Source organism: Mytilus californianus, unplaced genomic scaffold (assembly GCF_021869535.1).
Source record: "Mytilus californianus isolate M0D057914Y unplaced genomic scaffold, xbMytCali1.0.p SCAF_7, whole genome shotgun sequence".
Classification (NCBI taxonomy): Eukaryota; Metazoa; Mollusca; class Bivalvia; order Mytilida; family Mytilidae; genus Mytilus; species Mytilus californianus.
In genome coordinates this window covers 26,777,722-26,797,132 of record NW_026262723.1, presented here as the reverse complement: position 1 = coordinate 26,797,132, position 19,411 = coordinate 26,777,722, and the positions used below count along the sequence as shown (strand labels likewise).

At 31.5% G+C, this 19,411-nt stretch overlaps 1 protein-coding gene across 1 annotated transcript in view; it reads left to right on the top strand.

Moving 5' to 3' along the window:
* Window positions 1-10,004: 10,004 nt before the first annotated feature.
* The window catches only part of LOC127708323 (multidrug resistance-associated protein 1-like), a 35,934-nt gene continuing 26,527 nt past the window's right edge, over window positions 10,005-19,411 (top strand). Inside the window, exons 1-7 of the mRNA XM_052213176.1 lie at window positions 10,005-10,139; window positions 12,757-12,902; window positions 15,312-15,443; window positions 16,308-16,484; window positions 17,380-17,557; window positions 18,509-18,677; window positions 18,958-19,043. Coding sequence (XP_052069136.1) covers window positions 10,122-10,139; window positions 12,757-12,902; window positions 15,312-15,443; window positions 16,308-16,484; window positions 17,380-17,557; window positions 18,509-18,677; window positions 18,958-19,043 — 906 coding nt within the window. The 5' untranslated portion in view covers window positions 10,005-10,121. The remainder of the gene's footprint in view (window positions 10,140-12,756; window positions 12,903-15,311; window positions 15,444-16,307; window positions 16,485-17,379; window positions 17,558-18,508; window positions 18,678-18,957; window positions 19,044-19,411) is intronic.

The following is a 19,411-nucleotide window of genomic DNA, read 5'->3' as shown; positions in this document are numbered from 1 at the left end:
GATATTTCATCCAAGCCCCAGTATTGATTGTAAAACTGCCTATAACGTCTCCAAAAATAACTTTTAACATTCTGTCATTGTATTGAAACTTCCTATGATCAATAAAAAGGATCTATAGTAACTACATGATAATTTCAAAGTTCAATGATTAGTATTTTAACCTCTTTTACAATTATGTGTGTGCAAATACAACTCATTTTAGATAATTTGTTATGATATAGTTATTGTGAAACTGTTATATTTTGAGTATATGGCCATTAAAGGACATTGATTGTTCAATTAAAATCTTAAATCTTGAGACTATATTTGTATGTCGTTCACGATTGAAGATTGCATCTGTTAGGACAGTAGGCTTCGGCGATTTTTTTATTTTCCTTTCACGTAGCTTGATTTAATCACTTACAACACGAGGAAAAAAGGAAATTTAAACTTACGAACGTTTGATGGTTAAAAATGGTTAACGGACTGAGTAAAGAATATATATTACTCATCTACGGACAGCTTACCTGCAATGTTTTGAAAATATATAGTTGATAAATACTAACGCTCCTTTTTCAAACTTCTGAAGCTTAGAGAAAAATTCCATCGTTAATGTCCAACCAATTAATTATTTTCCTATTTTTTCTTCAACAAAACGATGAAAATTCGAAGAAGTCTGCTGTCACCTTTCAGTTTGGTTAAGAGATTGCACATTTGACTCTTTGCTTAACCGTTGACCTTTGTGTAATGCTAAACCGTTTTGCTAGAATACTAAATAATATTTGCTAAAAACAATATGGATACATGACAATTCAAAACTTCTATGAAATTTGCATCCATCTTTTTCATTGAAATTACTCTCAACGGACAAGTAGTCTACTCGATCAACGGTTATAACGTCAATGTATATTCATACAAACATAGATCAACCGAATGATTCTTAGATAAACAGAATGATATCATTGCAAAATCTGATATAAAACTCAATGAAGATAGTCTAGAGTTTGAAGCGTGCTTAAAAAGTTCAAACGTGGTCGTTTGATTACTTTTTCTGAGTATGTTAACCGTCTCGGTGATCTCGTAGTAGCGTGCTTGCCTCAAGTGAAGGTGGTTGTGGATTCGTTTCTTGATTGGGTCAAACTAAAGACTTGAAAATTGGTATTTGCTCTTTCTCTGCTCAGCACGCGACATTGTGAAGTTAGAGCAAAAACTGGTCAGCTCAGAGTCAGAATAATGTGTCCAGGTAGGGTGACATGTCTTCATGCGGACTGTTACCTTGAGAAAAAAGTAAAATTACAAAAATACCGAACTCCAAGGAAAATTCAAAGTGGAAAGTCCCTTATCAAACGGCAAAATGAAAAGCTCAAACAAATCAAACGAATGGAAAACAACTGTCATATTCATGACTTGTTTCAGACATTTCCTTATGAGAAAATGGTGGATTAAACCTGGATTTATAGCTAGCTAAACATCTCACGTGTACGACAATCATATAGAATTCCATTATATTAACAACAATGTGTAAGCAAAACAAACAGACATAATAGGTAAAAATGTCAAAAAGTATGGTACAACAGTCAACATTGTGTTATAATCTTAATCACTATAAAAACAAATAACTATTTAAACATAGAATTACAAAATGGCATATACATTGTAGACACTCTATAGACAAAGTACATACGCATAAATGAAAGACAAAAATACAAAAAATTACCATAGCACAATAACACAATGGCGGAATGTATAAATACCTAGCCACGCCAAAAGTATCTATCAAAAATGGACTAAACAGTAAAGGTTAAGAATATACAAAGACAAATAAGAACACTATAAAACGTGATTAAGATGATATACACAGCCAGTGCTTAGAATCTATACTTCAAGACCACCGTGTATTATTTGTAAAGTTGATACAGAATATTTATCAACAAGGTCTTGGCATCTTCCGATGAACTTTTTTTAGAAAAAGGACGAGACGTTCTTTGATATATCCTGGTTCATCAACTCTCTGCTCAGACACTGGTGACGTTTTATAAAGTCTAAGCAGCTCTTCAATACCGAATGAGATGGGAAAAATATATCCCATGTGCAGGTCGAGTTGGTATATTGCTACTAAGGTGGGGGAAATTTATAATTTTAAAATTAAAATCGTCTCGTTTGTCATAGATTCTGGTACTGAGATGACCGCTTATGTCAAATTTGAGGAATAAGTCTAAACATGAGATGGCGGAAGCCGTGTCTGTTGTTTCTTAAATTTCTAGTTCTGGAGGATATATCAATGGAACCCAATCAGAAAAGTTTGGATTGTTAATGGAAAGAACATCATCAATATATCTGAATGTGAAAATAATTGATCTGGCTTCTTTAATCATCTTGTTTTTGATAGGTGTCTGAAGGAACTCCGACTCATATGAAAATAAGAAGAGGTCGGCAAGGAGAGGCGCATATTTCGTTCTCACGTTTAAACTCAGATGCAGCGTATCGGTCTAATACAAAGCAGGGTATATATTCAAAATACATTATCATGCTCTTGTCCTGAAAATGCATTTAGTTACGGGACGTTATACAGCCATCCATCAAACTATGTTTTGTTTTGTCATAAAGAATTAAAATGTTTGTTTTAAAGTTTTGTTAACTTATTTTTTTTCCCGATAATCATTAATTTGATAAAATAAAAAAAAATGCTTTTCTACATAAATGAATAAACATACATTGCCAATATATTTGACATAGGTCCTAATTCAATTGCAATTTCTTTTGGTGTTTAATAAGACATTTGAAAGAAAAAGTATTTGTTATAAAATGGCAAAATTTTAGGACTGTGGACAGCGGCCATTGTATATTGATAACTCCTGTGTTCAAAGATGCATAAACTTGTACCGGTACAGGTTGTAGATAGTCATTTAAACTCAATTTTACAATAAAACGCAACAAACATCAAATCAGACAGTAATGAGGACATTGCAACCCATTGTGAAATTATAAAAAGCTAGGACAGACTTTTGTTTTGATGATTAATTTCAGATATCATCTTAAATCCTTTTTGAGATTGTTTGAAAATATACATGAAAAAATAGATTTATATCTGATTAATTTTACTGATCGAAGAAATACGGCTTAATAATCTTTACATAGGTGATAGACCTATAGAAAACAGTATTTTTGGTATATATCAAAATGCAGAAAGGAAATCGCCCACTTTAATGGAAGTGAAACACGTGTTATAATTATGTTTTCTTCCTTTCGTATATATGAAATAGAGATGGAAAACTACTGATAAAAAGTGTAAAACACTTGTCTCTACAGCACACGGAAAAAATACAACTGTCCTTAAACTTAAATCGAAGGCGAACTCTATTTTTAACAACTTTTTCCTTGAAATAAATGAAAAACCTTAATATTTAATTGTTTTGATATAAACAAAAGATGATAGACAAAATTAATGTAATTCTAGGAACTAAATTTTCCAAGTATTAAAAATATGTTTTGTTTATCTTAATTTAAAAAAAAATATTCCTTTTGTTTTCAATGTATGTATTAGAACACCGAATATTCGAATAAAAAAATTGTATAAGACACAACGATGTTTTTAAAAAACATTTTTCAGTCTTATACCGGTAACAGTAGATATGGTAAGTAAATGTTGCTTCCTTTTGCTTTTACCTTAGTTTTATATGGTGATACAGCTTTACAGACGAGAACATACAAGTCAAGTACAATTTCTATTGCACTTTGGTCACTACTTTAGAATATTTAAGATATTTGAGATATTTTAAAATTTCTTACCGGTACCTTTTCTTGTTATCTTTTGACATTAAAACCATCTTAAACGTAGCAAGATTTAAAACACTAAACTGGATTGAAAGTTGACCTATAGCCAGTGCATAATAAAGCTCACTTAGATGATCACTAACCTGTTATGTTTTGAAGGTATACGCGACTGCATTGTTTACTTTTATACTGAGTTTCTAAAATAGAAAGATACATTTAGGCATCATTATTCACAAGCACTGGGTCGATACATCTGCTTGTGTACTGTAAGACCCCGAGGGTAATACATACTCAATAATCAGTGTTTTGGTTCTGACATGATCTATCAATGATATTCTAAAATTCCCTATGATAAATCTAGAAATTATTCAGAAAAATGTTTCAGAACTTGGAATATATTGCCTTACAAGATTTTGTATAACTAATCCGACCTTAAAGTGATAAAAATTACCTTTCATGTTCAAAAATGAGCAGTTGGTCATATATTGATATATTGTTTTCGCTTGGTTTGATATTTTCTGTTATGATACGCTAGTTTTACCTTCAATATATCTCATCAAAGGAGCGCATGATGATACGTAAAATTTTTCACATTTTAAAAGAGGCGCTATTAAAATATATTAGACATTCTCTATCTTATGAAATATTTGTGAAAATCTGTCAAATCTTATCTTGTTAACCTTTTTCTTCATTGATAATAATAAAAAAAAAATGAACTCGCCCAGAAGCCAGTTGATAAGTCTATTACATCACTATACGCTTGTGTGTAAAAAGAACGGAAATGTCCCTGACTGTTTTTAGATGATAAGGTTTTCATAATAAATATATTTTTAGGCTGTGTTTTGTTGATTAGCAGCTTTCAACAAGGTTACATTGTGACATATAAAATTTAAGACCGTTGTTTGAATAATCTTTATATAGTGAATAAATGAGGATTTATTTTTAGATTATTTAGTATATAATCAATACGGATATACTATTCTAAAATATACGTCATTGATAGACGAAAGATAGAAAAAGGAAATCAAATCTATACTTTTTAGTCGAATAACAAAAGTAATTTAATAATTTTTGAAATAAAGTTTTACTTCAGAGTTGCCATTCCTGTTAAGGATCTAATAGTTTATTGTTAGCGCAATGCCCTACAATATGTTAAAGATACAATAACACTAAAGAACACAGAAACGACAATTATACATACTAAGAACGGTAACTCTAGATACATTCAAGATCATAAAAAAAGAAATTATATAAAATATCCAAGCAACTTACTTTGGTATGAAAATAAACATGTGGCATGTTTGCTAGTGTGACAACTATCTGGCAGTGTCCAAAAACATGGGATTTAAGCAACAGAAAGTGTGAAATAATAAATCAAATTTGTTTCAACAAATTAAAGTAATCATTATCTGTACCAAAGTCCTTATCCGGTAACTGATCAAAATGCAATAATACAACAATCCGTAACATCTTGGGTAAGCAAATCATTATGTAAAGTAATCAATTCTACACTGTTCGATTGATAGATAATATTGAGCTTAATAATAGCAACTAAACTTAACGGAGTTAACACCGTAAGAACTTCATACTTGATGATCTCTTATTTATATTTAGAAAACAATGGAAGATATCAATTATAATGAAACTGAGTTAAATTATAATAAGTACATACCCGAATATATTTTTAAACTTGTGATACTTTATCGTTTTTCAGTTTAGTTTATGAGTATACGCGTATATCAACAGTTTTTTTTTATCATAGGCTTGTCACTCACCTTAACCAACTTGAAGAGAACAAACGACTTTTTTCTAAAAATATAATACATCAACAGATCATTGATTTTATCAAATAATCCAGCAGAATGACCGATCAAACATTTATTACTATTTTGATAACAAAGAACCACCTATTATGTCGTATACGTATATATCAGAAACCAAGTAGAGGTTCAATTTGTATGTGTACATCAGTTACAAGGTATAAAAAACAACGCTTCTTCAACATGATACTGTGAAATATCAAAGTTTAAATATGATCTCTTTGGCATAATATTTTAGGAAATCTCAAAATCGTTTAGGACCAAGATGATAAAGACTTTCTGGAAAATGACAAATATATATCGTCTTGCGTCTAAATACCTTAAAAAATATATATCGCTAAGTGTTGAAAGATAATCCTCTATCCTTTATTGTAAAATAACCAATGTTTAAACAGGAATAATCTGACAAAACATACCTTGATTCCTATTGGAATAAATGTCTGACTATTGTGGATAATCACATATTACATTTAGAAAAGTATTAAGATTAAACAGAATGGTTGGTTATACACACATTTAGAGGAATTTTTGTTTGCACCGGTCATAAAAGTAACACAATATATTGTAGTGATATGCCGTTAATACTACATGGAAGTTGTTAAAATAAACTTATAATTACTTCTACAGTCAAGGCCGGGCGCTTTACACAGATTCATATAGTTAACAATCATACAATTGCTGATCAAACAGATATGTTGTTATTCAATTAAATGGTACTTGGACAGATGATTGTAGACTTAGTTGCTGCAACTCATATAAAATGTTCTTCTGCAATGACAAAGGGTAATTATCTCGATACAATTTCATAAACTATGGTGAGATGATTAAATTTTTATTCTTCTTGATAACAACTATGTACGTATCGGCAATAAAATTTCATGGGATGTTGGTTGCATGACTATGATCACCATGTGTGCCTCTTTAATAGCAGACTTGTTCTTGTATTTCCATCTATAACTTGTATGGCCTAACTAAGAAAAGATCCGCCTTACTTACATCTATAATGACTGATAAATTCAACACTTACCGCTACATCGATTTTGTTTACTTAGCCAATGAAGATTTCTATAATTAAACAACTGCACAATTTAAGCAAGGACAACTAAGACATGAATAGAAATAAAAGTCATATAAACAAAAATATTTTTTTCCAGATTAAGATATTAAAGTCTCACACTAGAAACTAAAACAAGAGCAAAACAATACGGCAAAAAAAAACGATTTGACAATTGTTTTTCATTCGCTTGAGCTTTTGATTTTGCCATTTGAATCGATAAGGAATTTCCGTTTTGAGTTTTCCTTGGTATTTTTATTATTTTACTTTTCCCTATTGTTACTTCATCTTTTTGGACAGTGATGTTCCTTTAGCCCGTAGTTTTAGTTCACAATGCCAGTGTCTGTAGTAACAGTTTTCAATGATGGACAAAAATGTGTGTGATGTATGTAAAAAGGTATTAGCTGCGATGCTTTCAGTAGTACCCTTTTCCTTGAAACTGAAACGTTTTTCTAATATTCTATGGAAAATGCTTCTTTTTTACGTTTGTAAATACCTTAGAGTTTACGGTTTTAATGAACAGTCCTGAATTAGTCTTACAGCTGTAACCCGCAAGTTTACTTTCAATGTCAGCACTTTTATTTCGGAGATATTTTATTACGGAAAAGTAGATATTGCATGTTGGTTAGATGTTATTTATAGAACAGACACATACATATCCTATATGAAGTAGAACCATATAAATGATGGCACGTAGAAAGAACCCTTCAAAGTCAGTGGATAGCTCCGTAGGTTCTGCTTTGATATAGTGTGGCTAAAATGTAAAACTAAATACGAAGTTCTCAAAGGTACTAGTGCGGTGCGAACTTTTGATAAATGCCGAGGACTTCAATAGGACCTTTAGATTTGTAGAAACAAGTATTAAATCACATGTTTTTTGTGTAGTGATTTTATGTTTTGTCAGACATGGCGATATCTTAAAGTGAGAAACATATCCATGTATCTACTAACATTCAAACTTTTATTTATAAAATGAATCTCGACAAAGCTTTCAAATGCAACAGACAGGTATGACGCACGGATCGATAGCGGTAAACCATTTATTTTTCTCATGAAACAAAAATATTACAATCTGATTGATCAATTACCTGGCTGTGAATAGCACATCTCCCCAGCTAAACCAATAACATGCGGGGATATAAAACAACCGTATTTTTAAAGAGCTCACAAATGACCATGCAGCTGCGTGATGAGTAAAAACGTCATTTACGGCAACGAGGTTACAAAAAGCAACACTATTGTGCATTTACATCGGCAATGTCAAAATGTATTTTATTTTTAATTGTAAACCTCAATATGTAAAAAATAGACCGTAGAAGTTTTTAAGTAAGATTTTTTCAATTTTACACAACGGTATACAAATGAGTTATAGACCATTTTATCAATAACTATGTCCCATTTTCAAACACTGTTGACAATTCCGTACACTCTGGACTACAGACATATTACAGATAGTATTTGTTGTAAACCAAATAAGGTGAAACAAGTTGTTTTTATTATCTTTAACAGAAGAGAGTCCAACGATGAAAATAGAAAAAAGGGTTAAATCCAGAGCAGAATATAAAAAACAAAAGAAGAACAAAAACTAACCCACACACCTTTTTACAAGAGACTACAATTATCAGTCAAGCGATTCTAACTTAAAAAAAGGAATACAAAGAGATGCTGCCGGAAACTTATGATAATCTACAATTCCTTTCACCTGCATACGGGATATACATTTCTCAACTCATTCGGTATTCAAGAGTTTGCAGTTGCTACTCAGACTTTATAAAACATCACCAGTGTCTGAGCAGAAAGTTGATGAATCAGGGTTATGTCAAAGAACATCTCATTCTTCTTCTAATAAAGGTTCATCAGAAGATACCAAGACATTGTTGATAAATATTCCGTATCAACTTCACAAATAATACATGTTGATCTTGAAGTATAGATTTCTAGGTACTGATGTTCTTTATCATCTTACTTCCGTATTATAGTGTACTTTTTTATTTGTCTTTGTAAATTATTACCTTAACTGTTTAGTCCATTTTTGGTAATATCCCTTTGGCGTGGCTCGGTACTTATACATCCCGTTATTAGGTTATTGTGATATGGTAAACTGTTGTACTCTTGTATTTCATTTGTTCTTATGTGCTTTGTCTGTACGCATTTTTGTATTTCTTTGTTGATATATTTGTTTCTTTTAATAATGATTAAGATTATAACACAATGTTGACTGCTGTACCCCTATTTTTGACATTTTGACCTAATTTGTCTGTTTGTTTTGTTCACACAATGTTGTCAATATAATGGAATTGTATGCGACTGTCATACAAATGAGAGGTTTAACCAGCTATAAAAGCAGGTTTAATCCACCATTTTCTACAAGGAAATGCCTGTACCAAGTCAGGAATATGACAGTTGTTTTCCATTCATTTGATGTGTTTGAGCTTTTGATTTTGCCATTTATTAAGGAACTTTCCGTTTTGAATTTTCCTTGGAGTTCGGTATTTTTGTTATAATATTTTTTAGAGAGTTGTTAAAATGGTTCTGTATGTACAGACAGTGAAGGATAAGACTTCGGATATTTTCTCCTCATTTCTTCTCATTTTCCCTTCAAATTTAGATGACTCCCAAAGTAGACCGAGGTAAAGTGATATGGTCATACTGAACTTTTGAGTACCCGTAATAAAACCATTAGAAATTGGAATGTCCGTTTGATTGTGCATGATGTATAAATTTGCAGCCATTTCCGATCGGAATGGAGACTTTAAATTAAGACCAAACCCTCATGTGAACAATCCTTTTCTCTCTTTATCAGTTAACCAGATGTTCTTGTCCTGTTATAATTCTTATCAACCGTTCTGTTCGATCGCTTAGTTTCTCTGTGGACTTTCATATTTATCACGTGATTTTGGTGTTTTTGCTTTCCAAAACAAGATGTACAATTGGTCAGTTTTTGTACAAGTCCATCAGAATTTAATGTAATTTTTTAATTAAGATATACTCGACATGCACGACAAATTTTAAAAATTAGTGTCTCGGTCCGCTCCTTTCTACGCCCCAAGATTCATGAGCTACCTATAAGGTTTAAATAATCCTAATCGGGGGTGTTAGTTAATTTCCGCAAATATATAATATATGTTGACATATATATAGATACTATACTTACTATCTAATTGAGTAACGTAATAACTGTTAGATGTGCTAATATATTTATACAAAAAAGAAAGAATATGATTAAATATAAAGTTTTTAAATTACCCATAAAAGTATTACCTAATGTTTCTCAAATTTCGTTTACAAAAAAAATGTTGTAAATTGTCTGTTTATTAAGATTAAATTGTTAAGTTTGCATGTTCACCTACTCTGGATTTTACCTTTTCTATTTTTAACTTAGGATTGCCTACTTGTAAAGATAATAAAACAACGTGTTTCACCTTGATGGTGAAATACACATCACTTGTATATGGAGGTATGTTCACACTCTATCAAACAATTCAGTTTTTTCGATGGATAACAATCTTTCGGTAAGTAAGTTAAGAAATTGAATTAATTTCATCCATAGTTGGCAATTTTCACTTAGTATTTATAAGACACTCGTCTGTTTTGTTCAAGTTGAGCCTATTGTTTTTTTAAAACACACGGTAAAAAATGTAAAATACTTATAAACATGTTCTTGTATTAATCATCTGTCAATGATCCTGTTCGTTCTGAAATAGCTGGCTACCGCTATTAATTTTTATTTACTATACTATAATAATCTACCTAGGTATATAATGGTGTAATACATATGTATCACATATTTAAAGTAACAATTACCACAACAACTGTACACAAGTCTCGATACTTGGGACAAGCATCTACGGAATGTTGTTGGGATTATACAAGTTTCGGGCATATCAAACAAATAACACATAGTTGAAAGGATGAATTTACAAATTGTCATCCAGGGGAAACATTGACAACTGAGGAGAAATATCTTGTGTGATTTATCATACTCAGTCTGTCTTTTAATCATTCAACAATTAAAATAATTATCTTCAAAATTGTTTTTTTAATCAAACTACTGTGGATTCATTATTATTCGTTGGATACCAATTTTCGTGGATTTCGTTGGTACAAGTGAACCACCAATTTAAATGTTCAACGAATAGCAAATGTTCTATAGGCTTATATGCAGAGGTTGCCAAAACTACGAAATCAAATATCATGCAATTTTTCCACAATCCACGAAAATTGAAACCCACGAAAATAAATGAATACACAGTATCATGGACACAATCAAATTGTAGGTTCTCATTGGCGTAAGAGTTATGTGGGATTTAGGCGCAAACGTTTGAAATTACGAATTAGCCTTTAACACATTTCTATTAATACGGGGATAAAAAAACGGTCAAGTTACAAGAGACGCAAACCGCAAATGAAGGTGTCACACTTCACTGTTTTGAAATGCATTCTTTAAATATTTAATTACTTTCATCTAACTATTTTTTTGATGACTTATACTTTAAAGAAAGACTTATAAATAAAGGACGAAATGTTAATTATACTATTTCGGCATCGGTAATTATACCAATTCAAATTGTTTAGCTGTATAGATTTGTTATTACCATAAATACACATGGCACTAATCATGAAGGTTGGTAATGTATGCTTCCTATGGGTATTTAATTGGACAACTAAATAACCCTTAAAAGTAACGATGATAAAAATTGCAAACGGCCGAGGGCTCATATTGCATCAAATACAGACATAAACCGGACCAATATTTGTTGAAATACTTAGAAAATGTATTCAATCATTGGATTCAGTAATTATTGATTAATCCTATATTACATCTTGGTGACATAATTAAGAATGTAAGATTAAACTTAACAGTTTCTCTTAGTAGTTGACAAGTTGTAACATGAAGATTATTGATGTTTTGTAATTAATTTACATTTTCTTTTTGTTTTGTTTTACTTAAGTAATGCAACTTTTATAAACTTATAAAAGATACTTGGGGTGGGTTGGTGTTTCAAACATGTTTAACCCGCCCTCTTTTTATCTGCCTGACCCAAGTCAGGAGCCTCTAGTTCAATGGTTGTTGTTGATTCATATTTGTTATATTTGTTTTTTTTAGTTGTATTTTTATATAAATTAGGCCGTTAATTTTCTCAATTAAATATTTCATGTTTCATATTTTATAGCCGACTATACGGTATGGAAGGTCATATGCAAATTGCCTATAATTGCTTACATCCACTTCACGTGCACTTTGGTGGATAGTTCTCTCATTGGCAATCATAAATCATCTCCTTATTTTCATAGGCTTTTCGATTTTCAATTCTATAATAACATAGTACGTTCAAGTATCTTCGTTATACTTCCGTCTGAACATCAACACATAAGTACTTATATGAACTGTCTAAGTGTTTGGGTAATTAAATGTAAAATAACACACCGTCTTGATATTATTCATAACTTAGCTAAAGTTTTAAATAATTTCATAATAAATATCCAATTAACGTTTTTTTTCTTTCATGGAAAAGTGCAATACCACAAATCAAATATTTAAACCATACCAGAACAGGTCTTTTTTTAATGTCAAGTGTATTAAACAATAGACGTTTTCGTTCCATTTGTCAGACAGTTGATCATTTGCTTATCAACGTGTAATTCATTCAAATGATGTCAAATTAACTTGTTTTCCTCTGAATTTGTTATTGGGACTTTACAAAAAGACCTTCTCATTAGAGAAACAGATTCCACAAAAGAAACTCGTGCAACACGATGATTCTCCACTCTCAACAGTTACATTTTTACCTCCAGTTTTTGGTGGGGTTCGTGTTGCTCAGTCTTTAGTTTTCTATGTTGAGTTTTGTGTACTATTGTTTGTCTGTTTGTCTTTTCCTTTTTTAGCCATGGCGTTGTCAGTTTATGTTTTCGACTTATGAGTTTGAATGTCCCTCTGGTATCTTTCGCCTCTCATTTATAATTTCTATATCTATCATGTTTTACATCAGGAGGAATCAACTTAGTTTTAACAGCGCATTGATACCGAAATCTACTCTTAATGTTACATGTATTTATAATGCATAAAATAGGACATAGTTATCTGAAATATTGCGAAGGTTGTAATTGTTTCTATTGTTGTTTTTCTAGGTATGTAATACACAGTTAAGTGTACAAGATTCGGTCACATTAATAGAGGGATCATATCTAGCACAATGGACACCTGTGTTGTTTGTTTTAGCGGCACCTTTCCACTTTTTATATTTCAAACGAAATTTTCAAGCATTTGTTGCCGAGTACAAATTCGTAAGTATGATTTTTTTTAGAATAAACGTATATTCAGAGAACTTGTCGTAGAATTACATATTATTTAGTCTATTATGGAAGATCGTATAAACGCGTATTCTCGTGAATAATTTGCATTTGTATTGCTTTACTTAATGTTGTTTTTTTTCGTAGATGAAATGTATATTAAGGCAGAACAGGCGTACAATGTATCGTATCAATATAGTTAATAATGTCTGAACGTATCTTCCGATTAACCCACATTTTAAAATTACATGTATATGAGTAATCACAATATTTGGGTAACTCGGGAAGATAATTTATTCAACTATTCATATTAACATAAAAAAAATCTAAACAAACGCATATGTTATTATAATAAGATATTGTTAAGGAAACAACCCGTTACATTGTTTACTTAAGAACTTTAAATTTGTAAATTAACAAATTAATGCGAAGTTTGTATTAATGCAAATGATGCCTTGAGACAATATCGCAATAATAACAACTCGCATTCTGACATCTGATACATATAAATGTATCGACATATTCCCGAAATCACAATAATTAATCACACATTTTTTGTAAATTAAATGCAATAACAACTGTTCGCCATTGTTTTTCCTTTTAATTTACAGTATATACTCGTGAACAAAATAAAATTCGTTATTATTTTCAGATAATGATTCAAGATGAATCTCATAAAACACAGATGAAGAAAAAGAGAAAATACAGATTTTTCCACATATTTGGACTTTTCTGCAGTTTCGGAATTTCGTTTGCATATATTTGTCATAAAAGAACAGACACCGCTGTTGATGTAGGGCTTTATAGATAGTCCATTCTAAACGATTTTATCAAGAATTCCATTACAAGTTTAAATAAATCCACTATGCAAGAACATATTTAAAAGTAAACATTCGTTCATTGAAGTGCACAAATTTGTTAAAAGTATACCCCTGAATAATTGTGCTAAGTTTAAGAGCTAAATATTCTTTTTAATTACGCTCACAAAAAGTTACAATTCAATAAATGTGTTGTTTTGTGATTTTGGTCAGTTTCCAAACCTTAAAAAAAAATGTTTTGAATGGTGTCCTATAAAAGAGAAAAAAAGGAAAATACCTGCAAAATAGGTTAATCGATAATGATACAAGATGATGTTCATTACAAAAGTTGACAGCAAACCCTTTTCTGATTTGACTCCACTTATGTTGCCAGTTGCATTTGCATTAGAAATCTGATAGTCATGTACTACTTATAATTTCAGAATAACTGGGAATTACAACTTACAGAGTGGACAAAAAAACTGTATTGTGTGTTGATTATTGTGTACCTGATAGAATCAGTAATACTGGTTTTAAAACAGTTTCTGGGAACAAACCAGTCTTTTCAAAAGGTTTGTCTTAATTCTTATCTTTAATCTTAAATGTTTCAAAGACGTGATGCTAGCCAAAAATATCGATGCTTGGAAATATACATGTAATAATTAAAAAGAAATGATTGTGTAAATAACATATACACGCAAACTGAAGACTGGGGAATGTTATTAAAATAGCTATATATTTTGTTTATCTAAATACTATACACAGTAAGTGAAGGGAAAACAATATTTCATATTATTAAGCCAAATAGTATTTGTATACCTGGAATATGTGCAATAGATGGCTGATTGCGAGATAAATTCCCTCGAAACAAGATTTTGGTAGTGGCTACCAACTGCCTTCAGTGTTAGCTTTACAAGTGTACACAGGTTTCTTGTTTCTTTCCTCTAGGGTAACGCAGACAAAGACGTTTCCCCAGAAATTAAAGCATCGTTTTTGTCTCGGCTCACATGGAGTTGGGTAACGCCGTAAGTAGTAGGGAAAGAATGGGATTTGAGATTGATAAAGACTCAATAAGAGGACGATAAACTGGGAAAGACTAAAAATTTGGACAAGATCGAATGAATATTTAAGACAATTGTATTCACGCAAAAAGATATAAATATATTTTGTTCATTTCTAAACTAAGGTTACATAACTTTTTAGTTGACAGTGTTATTGGTAATTTGTAGCATTACTAAGTTTACGTGAGACCTTTCGATTGATCCTGCTGAATACCATAGATTAGCCATTGTATGGTTGAGCACGTTATCGATTGTTGTTTATAAAAGAGTCATTTGAAAATAATCATTAAAGTTGATTCGTAATTTTGAATTTTAACTGAAAAGATGAAGATTTAATACTGGCAGAATATTGGCCTTTACGTAACTCATCTCTAAGTAGCTGAGAGAGTTATTTCAATGAGCGTTTACGTTTTCACATTCAAAGTTCTTTTAACCATTTTACGCTGGTAAATTTTTGTTTGTTTGTTTGCATTTGGTAACATTTTAGATACTAACATCAGCATCATGAGTGTTAAATCTAATTAATTTTCAACAGATTGGTCCTGCATGGATACAAGCATAATCTAGAACAATCAGATTTATGGCCCTTAACACCTGGAAATGTATCTACAAATATCATTCCTATTTTTGAAAATTTCTGGGAAGAGGAGGTTGAGAAAGCTACAAGGTAAGATAGAACTATATATTTAAAAAGAAAATATACAGGATATATACAGACCACTAGAAACTTATGGCCTTCATTTAAAGGCTTCTGTGGCCTAGTGCTCGGAGTAGTCCATCTACTGTATTGCTATCCTGTCAACAATGAGGTTGTGAGTTCAAACAGTGAACGTGGCAGGTGCTTTCGAATCAAATCTTAATTGACAAGGATTGTCAGTTTTCTTGCAGAAGGTCGGTTTTTTCCTGCGAGCACTGGGGCTTCCTCGCCCAATAAAACAACTGACCGCCACAATTCAACCAATAGTGCTGAAAGTGGCGTTAAACAAAACAAAAATCAACCAATCAATTAACATACTTTAATTTATGTACAAAGTTAAAGGTAAAGTAATCTAACTTTAAAACAAATTTAATCAGTGAAATGAATCAAAATATGAAAAATGCACATTGATGATTAATGGAGCCATACACTTTGACAATAACAAAAGATCAGGTCAAACATGATTTGCTTACCGACATAAAGCAACCTTTCCAACATTTTGACGATCAATGAAAAATTGAGGTGTGTGTGTTGAAAACCTTAGTGTTTCAAATAACTTGAAATGGATCATAAAAACATTCAACACAGTAGAAACTAAAATATTGGTCGACATAGAAGTCAAAGAAACCGGAAGCAATATATTATCTGAAACAGAATATGTAGTCGATTAATTTGCTGGTTCAATGTGGCTATTGCTTTGTTTTTCATAGGCAGTAATTAAAAAAAAATATTAGAAAATGTTGAGAATATAGGGAAATAATTCTTGATTTAATTCATGAATACTTACTGAATAAAAAACAATAGGATAATTATTTTTAACATTTTCGTTTCTAGGGAGAGACAATCCAAGGAAAAGCGAACGATAAAGACAACAACAAATAATGTTGAGAAACAAATTCAGGCAAATCTCCTTAATTGTATTATTAGAGCATCGGGACCTGCTTTGTTGCTGTCAGCTTTTTACAAATTATTGTATCATTTTGGCGAATTCGCCTTTCCATATATTCTAAGGTAAGGTTTGACTTCATGTATTTGGATTGGTGAGTTTATTGTGTTTGGCACATTTTTTATTCCATCATTTAAATTAGGATACATAATGCATTTCTGGGTACATACCATTCCTGGGAACAACTTCAGAACATTAAGGAACTAATCTATCTGAACCATAAAAACTGAATACACCTTTGAATAACCCTATTATCCTGACACCAAACAAAATATCAGGTTTTCCTTAAATAAAAATCAAAATCACTTTAAGGAGAGCTGCGAATATCGCCGACGTTTGCCGATTAGGAGATCATATAGTTTCTGTTGCTCATTACATTTAAATGGTCTATCAGCATATTATGTTATTCAGTGTCGCCTTAAACAATGAGCAAATCCCATACTGTATAGACAAAACAATAAACTGAAAATATATATGACAGACAGCAACCAACGATAATCCTTGATATTCAGGCCCATGAAGTGGTTCAAGGTTGTATGGTAACCTATATTGAATTTCATGATATTTGTGTTAATCCACGCCACTTAAAATCAGGTGAATAGTTGTCTACCAGAAAATCATACCACATCTCCTTATTTTCTATTCATGTTTGTATTATATATCTTTATTTGAGTCAAACATTTGTTATATTCTTACAGATAATAGCATTAGCTGTTGTTTTTTCCTCAGAAACTACGATTCAGAACTTTCTAAAATTTGATATCTTGTTTACTATATAATGCATTTGCACATCCACCATTGGTCCATTTCCTATTTATCAAAAACTTAGAGCAGGGTATTACTAGTTAGCAATATGACACAGTTCGCCTTGTTTTTTCTGCACTTTATTTGTTCTTTTTAAAGCAACACAAATTGTCAAAGGGTTTACCAACTTTGTATTCCATTCTTTTATTATTATAGACTCCTAATAGGCATAACAAAAGATGGGAAGGAAGAGATCTGGAAAGGTTACATACTCGCTATCCTTATGTTTTCTGTTACAATATTCAAATCAGTTGTTTTGAATCTTCATATCAAGGAAACACAAGAAGCCGGAAGGAGTAACTGGGTAGCTCTTACTGCTGTCATCTATAAAAAGGTTTGTAAAGGTTTCGAAATTAATAAATATTGCGTATAAGGTGTCAACATCCATTGATTACATATGCTTATTGTTTATTTCCGGTTTCTGCTCACAAAAAAGTAAATTATAAAGTTAAATAGGTAACAGGACACAAACAAAATTACGATTCAAATCATAGATCAAACCATGGTTAAAAGATAGAAAAATGTAGAAATACTACATATAAAACTAAAAGTTAAACAATATGAGCTCATCAAAAGCAGGTGAAACTTATATGCTCTAGGAAGAGTCGGGATTAGCTTCTTTGCGCTGAGGACCATCACGTTACGTTTGTTATGCTAATAGGTGAAAATATACAGGTTCAACTCATATGAATACTATATACAATCAGCACAAGTAAATTATCAAATCATAATAGTGAACGCAGGTGCACAATTTAAAGTGAGTTCGTATCTTTAATATCAGACGTGAAAAATAAAGAACACAAAGAATTTGATAATTAAAAGGACTTTCCGTTTTTGAATTTGCCTTGGAGTTGCCTATTGAGGTATTCGAATATTTACATTGATTACCAAATACGTTTTAGATATTTCGTCGACTGTTAACAATCACATATTTAAATGTTTTTCGATATTAGAAGAAGAAGAGAGGCGAAGGATACAAAAGGGACATGCAAACGCATAAGTCGAAAACGTCATGGCTAAAAACGAAAAAGACAAACAGACAAACAACAGTACACAAAACACAAAACACAACATAGAAACCAAAGACTGGGCAACACGGACCCCACCAAAAACTGGGGGTAATCTCAGGTGCTCCGGAAGGGTAAGCAGATCCTGCCCCACATGTGGGACCCGTAGTGTTGTTCATGTTAGTACAAATCCGGTGTAGGTGGGGAAGTGAATATTTTATAGTTTAGTTTAAGATACATGTATAAATTAACCATATCGAATTTGTTTTAACATTTAGACTCTGAGACTTACTAATGCAGCTAAACAAGTTTCTACTGTTGGCGAGATCATCAATTTGATGTCTGTTGATGCTGAAAAGATAGGAAATTGTATGTGGAGTTTAAATGAATTATGGGCCGTTCCTCTGTTATTTTCGATGTCTTTCTACTTCCTGTGGCAGACCTTAGGTAAGTTTAATAAATAAAAAGTGTCAACCATCCATGTTTGAAGAATAGCATTACATTAACTCCAGTAATAGACAATATATATCAAATATGTTATTACCGGAAATACAGTATATATATATAATATCATGTCTAATTTACGTAAAAGGTCTTATCTACAGAATGTTAATGTATATTGTTTCGGATGCGTTGTTTTTGAAAAACGGTAGTACGTCACAGTTATAAATGTCAGTGATGATGTGGTATTATCTCTATTTTATATATTTATATTCATATATTTCAGGATCCTCCGTCTTTGTTGGACTTATAATTGTACTGTTATTGGTACCAGTTAATTTTGTGTTGATGAGGAAGTCAAAGCATTTGCAAGTGAGTTTCAGAATACTTAAGAATTATTAATAACTAAGGCTCCAACTCTCTCAGACAAGGTTACGTTATGTGGACTTAGCCGTTCCTATGGATTTCCTGTTTGTCATATACCTTTTGAGTTTTTCAAGTATCAACTCATCCCTTGCATTCAAATTGTTGGGTGTTTGTTATTGGAATCATTCCTCATTGAAAACTCCATTACTGTTTAGTCCATTTTTGGTCATATCTTTTTGGCGTGGCTCGGTATTCATATATCCCGCCATTGCGGTACGCTTATTTTCTGTATTCTTGTTTTTTATTTTTGCTTATGTGCTTTGTCTATAGAGTGTCTATATGCCATTACTATGCCCACACCGTACGAGACGGGG